Source organism: Postia placenta, assembly GCF_002117355.1.
Source record: "Postia placenta MAD-698-R-SB12 unplaced genomic scaffold POSPLAscaffold_21, whole genome shotgun sequence".
NCBI classification, from domain to species: domain Eukaryota; kingdom Fungi; phylum Basidiomycota; class Agaricomycetes; order Polyporales; family Adustoporiaceae; genus Rhodonia; species Rhodonia placenta.
Window position 1 is genome coordinate 283,326 of NW_020169852.1, and position 5,998 is coordinate 289,323.

The 5,998-nt window shown below is 58.2% G+C and overlaps 1 protein-coding gene across 1 annotated transcript; it reads left to right on the forward strand.

Annotated features, from left to right (window-relative positions):
* Positions 1–574: 574 nt before the first annotated feature.
* Positions 575–2,448, forward strand: POSPLADRAFT_1158859 (hypothetical protein; the record flags this gene model as incomplete). The annotated part of the gene is made up of 3 exons (XM_024487373.1): positions 575–633; positions 713–714; positions 743–2,448. Coding segments are annotated over 3 exons (1,767 nt in total), but the record flags the coding sequence as incomplete, so codon positions are not given.
* Between the last annotated feature and the right edge of the window lie 3,550 nt (positions 2,449–5,998).

The window sequence follows — 5,998 nt, forward strand, 5'->3', positions numbered from 1 at the left end:
TCGCGGGCTCGAACCCGCGACCTCTGTACTACTTGCCTGATATGGACGCGTCGCTATCTACTGTATGATTAGATTAGATGGGGCGGCAGCGCACGGCACAGCTCGGGCCCCGCTGACACAGCCGCTCTGACTCACCGGCCCCCATGGCCGCGCCGGCATGCTGCGCACAGACCAGCTGCGCACGGACCAACGTGCACAGAACTGCCATAATCTCCCCATGTATATAAGCCGGCCTCTGCTGCCCTAGGGACCTCAGTTTCGACCTCTTGTCCCTAGGTCAGTAAGCTCCTGTATTCTCTCATTTACCTTACACTAACTAATACATTATCTTGTCCCTAGCCTTAGGTTTGAGCCTAGCTCACCATCGCTTCGGTAAGATAAGTCGAACGCCCCCAGCGTTTGGTTTTCCCCTGTCGCTCGACCCTAAGTCGCGACATTAGGTCGAAACTCCTCAACGCTGCCGGCGTTCCAAAAACACTCATCTTTCCTCTCCCATAGGTTGGGTGGTGCGCACCCCTACTATACCCTACGATACTTAGATAGCCTACGATACATCGCCACCACTTAAGGGACGAACTCTTCGGTATCTGCACTTCAGTGGGCGGTACTTGTCCTCACGGACGCGTGGCTTAGGTTCCTGCTGCATACTAGCCAAAAGCAGTACTGGGCCCCACGTGAACTGCGAACCTTAGTGTCTTCTTGGGCGCCGTAGGTGTAAGCTAGCTAGCACGGCCTTTCGTAGCACGCGCACCCCCCCTTCCTCCCCCCATCACCGTGGCTGACGAATTCTTCGACTGCTCTCGACTTGAGCACGCCTTCGACACCCAGGAGCAGGTCGACGTCTCTCGTGACGACCCAAAAAGCGACGGAGACAAAGCTCCTTTCTTCATCTGTGATCGACAACCGTGCCCTAATCGCACCCCACGGTCCATCACTGTTGACGAAGGACACTTCGTACCAATCCGACGGGTCCAACATCCCCGCGGCCCTGCACTCCGGTACGCTGGTACCTCGAGATCTACATCTCGCCACGTCACTCCCGTCCCGTCCCGACCTGCCTCGCCAGGCACCCGCATCCCCCAACCTGTCGCCAGTACAGGTCAAGCGCGAGGAGATCCCCATCTCCCTCGAGGAACTGAGGCAGTCGCACAGCCTTCAGCGACCCCTCAAGCGATCCCCCAGCCCTCCTTGGGGCCGCGGCTGGAAAGGCCTCCCAAGACCGAGCCCCGCGACACTCCGCCGCATTCTTGGGCCAGCTCGTCGTCAGCGGTCACCGCCTCGACTTCAGTCCCTGTCCTACGTCACCCCGCCTCCGGGCTTCCTCAACCGGCTTCACCGCCGTCGCCGCCGCAAGGCCGCTCAAGCACTCGTTCCTCGAGAAGTTCGCCCGGCGGACAGTCACAACAGTCGCCTCCGTCCGCGGGCAGTCCTTCGTCCCCCTCGTCGCCGATAATGTCGTCCCCCCCTGCAGCCGTCCTCGACAAAGAGACATTGAAACTCCTCCTGCCTCTCCGATACGATGGCAAAACCGTCATCGACTGCGACAGGTTCTTGTCGCAGCTACGTATCTACTGGATGGTCAACACATCGTTGACCACCATCGAACTCAAGGTGCAGGTCGCGCTTAGCCTGCTCGATGGAGATGCCCGCGCCTGGGCCACTCCTTACTTCGCCCAGCTCGTATCAGTGCAGATAGGGGTGCAAGGGGCTACGACCCCGTTCGCAAACGAAGCGGCCTTTGCCGCCGCCTTCAAGGCCCGCTTCGGAAATCTCGACGACGAGGTGGCAGCACAAGTGGAGCTGGCGAAGCTCTGCGCGGACAAGTCGGTCCGCGAAAAACGCACCGCCGCGGAGTTCTCCGCGCTGTTCAAGGGTCCGGCGGACCGCTCTGGGTATGGGGACCTGGAGCTACGCGACAAGTACCTGAGCGGCATTCCCTCCCGCGTCTACCGAAAGATCGAGCTCGAGACTTTCACCACGTGGCAAGACGCTGACAAGCGCGCCACTGAGGTCGAGCAGATCCTCGACATTAGCCGGGCCCGTCGGCCCGAGCTCAATAACTTCTTCTCGACCCAAGGTCGAGGACGCGGTGGGGCACGTGGTGGTGCACCATCGACGCACGCAGCTTCGGCCAGCATCAATGCGGCCGTCGGAAAAGGCAACTTCCCCGGCACATGCTTTGGCTGTGGGAAGCAAGGGTACCGACGCTTCGAGTGCCCCAATTGTAAGGATAAGCCTTACACAAAATGCGCCGACGCGCGGGCTACGGTTGCCTCGGGCTCCACCCAGGCTGCGACAAGCGCCCCCGTCACGACAACACCCTCGGCAAGTATAAGTGCCGCTTCAGCGAAATCCGAGCAATCGGAGCTGGCGGACTTAATGGCACAGGTGAAGTCGATGCGCGAGGAGCTCGAGCATTATCGGGCGATGAAGGAGGAGGGTTTTTGATCCGGTCCACGCTTCGTGCCGCACGCGTCGGGCCGCGAGTATCATGTAACAAGTACGATGTATTGTCTTCTGCAATGGTGTACGAGTTGGACCAGGGGTCCCAGCACTTTCACATTCCAGTAAGACTTCAAGGGAAAAGACGGCACAAGGACGTAATCGCCATGGTGGACAGCGGAGCCACCACGAAATTCATCAACAAGCGATTCATTGAAGAGAATAAGGTGCAGACGCGGAAGCTAAAAGAGCCGATTCCGCTCTACAATATCGACGGCACCCTGAATAAAGATGGAAGCATCTCGGAAGTAGCAGTACTGCAGATGCACATAGGAGAACACGTCGAGAAGACGGTGTTCACGGTCACGGACATCGGTCCAGAGGATGTGATCGTCGGGTTGGATTGGCTACGCGAGCACAACCCCGAAATAGATTGGGAGAAGGGCTCCCTCAAATTGTCGCGATGCCCTGAAACGTGTAGCGCCAGGAGGACTGGCCGAATGGAGCAAGCAGCGACTGCGCGTGATACGGGGGTCGGGCCCACGGCGCGCAGGCGTTCGCCGAAGTCCAAACAGTCGGTCATAGGCGCTTGCTGGAGCAAGGTGCTCCCGGACTTCGAACCCGAAGATGATCCGGCGGAGGTAGAATGGAGCGAAGCTGACTTGATCGAGGCCTGGGAGCAAGGTATCACGCTTCCCGGCGCCCCTCAGCTGTTCGTCGCAGCAGGGCACACGTATTCCCAGCTGTTCGCCGAGGAAGAGATCAAGAAGAAGGTCGTTAAGACCGCCGAGGAGTCGGTACCCAAACAGTACCACGAGTTCCTGAAGGTCTTCTCGAAAGAAGCATCAGAACGGCTACCCGAAAGAAAGCCGTACGATCATGCAATCGAACTTGTACCCGGCTACTCCACGTTCCATTCCAAGGTATACCCATTGTCGAGCAACGAGCAGGAGGAACTGGACAAGTTCCTAAAGGAGCAGTTAGCGAAGGGCTACATACGGGAATCGAAGTCGCCGATCTCATCCCCCTTTTTCTTCATCAAAAAGAAGGAAGGGACACTTCGACCCGTACAGGACTACCGCCGATTGAACGCAATCACGGTCAAAAATCGTTATCCTTTGCCGTTGATCGCCGAAATGGTGGATAAACTCCGCGGCGCTACGCTCTTCACGAAGTTCGATGTCCGATGGGGATACAATAACGTCCGGATCAAAGCCGGTGACGAGTGGAAGGCGGCCTTTGTAACTAACCGGGGACTGTACGAACCCCTGGTAATGTTCTTTGGCCTCACTAATTCCCCCGCGACCTTCCAGGCCATGATGAACGAGATCTTCCACGACCTCATCGTCGGCGGCAAGATCCTTGTGTACCTAGATGACATACTCATCTTCTCCACCAACAAAGAGGAGCATGCAAAGGTCACACGCGAGGTTCTGCGTCGCCTTCAGGACAACGATCTGTTCCTGAAGCCTGAGAAGTGCGAGTGGGACGTTCCCAAGGTCGACTACGTCGGCTATGTGTTCGGTGGCGATGAGGTGGCGATGGATCCCGCGAAGCTGAAAGGAATCAATGAGTGGCCGGTGCCCCGGAACAAAAAAGACGTTCAGAAGTTCCGGGGGTTCTTCAATTTCTACCGCCGCTTCATTAAAGACTTCGCTAAGATCTCGCGACCACTCGACCGACTCACAGGGAACGACCCATGGCATTGGGGCGAAGAAGAGCAGCACGCCTTCGATGAGCTCAAGCGGCTCTTCGCGACGACTCCAGTCTTGGCGTTGTACGACCCTAATCGGGAGACGCGCATTGAGGTTGACGCCTCAGGGTACGCCACTGGCGGCGTGTTGATGCAGAAGCAGGATGACGGCAAATGGCATCCCATCGCCTTCAGATCACATGCGATGGATCCGGCGCAGCGGAACTACGAGATCTACGATAAGGAGATGCTCGCGATCATTGAGGCGCTGGACGATTGGCGCCACTACCTCGAGGGGTTACCCAATCAGTTCGAGATCGTAACCGATCATAAGAACCTCGAGTACTGGCGTACATCCCAGCATCTCACGCGCCATCAAGCGCGATGGTCGCTGTTCCTGGCTCGCTTCGACTTCCGTATCACGCACAAAGCCGGGACGTCCAATGGAAAGGCTGATGCCCTGTCGCGTCGATCAGACCATCAGATCGGCGATGAGGACGATAACACCGATCAGGTGGTTCTCAAGCCAGAGCGCTTCCGCATCGCCTCTGCTAGGCGCGGTCACGCCTCGGTGACGGCCGATCAGTCACTTCTGAAGCGCATCAGGGAATGTTCGGAGAAGGATCGGGAGGTGGCCGAGGCACTTGAAAAGGTGCAGGACCTCGGGCCGCCCCGGCTGCAAAGGGGTTTTGAGGAGTGGAATGCCGAACAAGGGCTTCTGCTGTTCCGCGGGTGCGTGTACGTCCCAAAGAACGCGGAGCTCCGGCGGGATATCGTTAAGATCCACCACGACTCGCCGATCGCCGGTCATGGTGGTCGCGCCAAAACCCTGGAGCTCGTGTCGCGGAATTACTGGTGGCCGGGGATGTCCAAATTCGTCAATGAGTACGTAAGCACCTGCGACGTGTGCAACCGTACCAAGACATTCCCAGCCAAGCCTCAGGGCCCGCTGAAGCCGAACGAGATCCCCGAGCGCCCGTGGCAGATCATCACCACGGATATGATCGTTGGCCTGCCGAAGTCTGATGGATTCGACTCGATCCTGGTTACCGCCGACCGCTTTACCAAGCAGGTCCACTTCTCGGCCTGTCATGAGACCCTGACGGCAGAAGGTGCGGCAGACCTGTACATCCGCGATGTGTTCAAGCATCATGGGGCCCCGGCCAAGGTCATATCAGACCGAGGCCCCCAGTTCGCTTCGAAATATCTCCAGGCGGTGTACAAGGGTCTGGGAATCGAGCCGGCGCTGTCCACGGCGTTTCACCCTCAGACAGACGGCCAGACTGAGCGCTGGAATCAGGAAATCGAACAGTACCTGCGTGCCTTCACAAGCCACAGGCAGGATGATTGGGCGAAGCAGTTGCCGCTCGCGGAATTCGCACTGAATAACCGAGTTCACTCCGCGACCGGGCATTCCCCTTTCTTCCTGCATCAAGGGTACAACCCTGAGATCCAGGTTCGGATCAATCCGATGTCCGCGATGCCTGCGGCCGCTGATCGGCTCAAGATCCTGAAGGAGATTCGCGACGATACGCGCTCTGCGCTCGAGCTGTCGGCCGAGCGTATGAAAGTGTACTACGATAAGCACGTGCAACAGGCACCGGTCTTTGCGCCGGGGGATAAGGTCTGGCTTGATGCCCGGAACCTTAAGCTGAAACAGCCGAGCAAGAAGCTCAGTCCCAAGCGCCTTGGACCATATGCCGTGCGGCGAAAGCTCGGAGACCTGGATTACGAATTAATCCTGCCGAAGTCGGTGCCGGTGCACCCGGTATTCCATGTCTCCTTGCTTAGCAAGTACACGCGTAGCGATATCCCGGGCCGAGAGCCGGAGGAACCGCCTGCGATCGAGGTTGAGGGCGACGA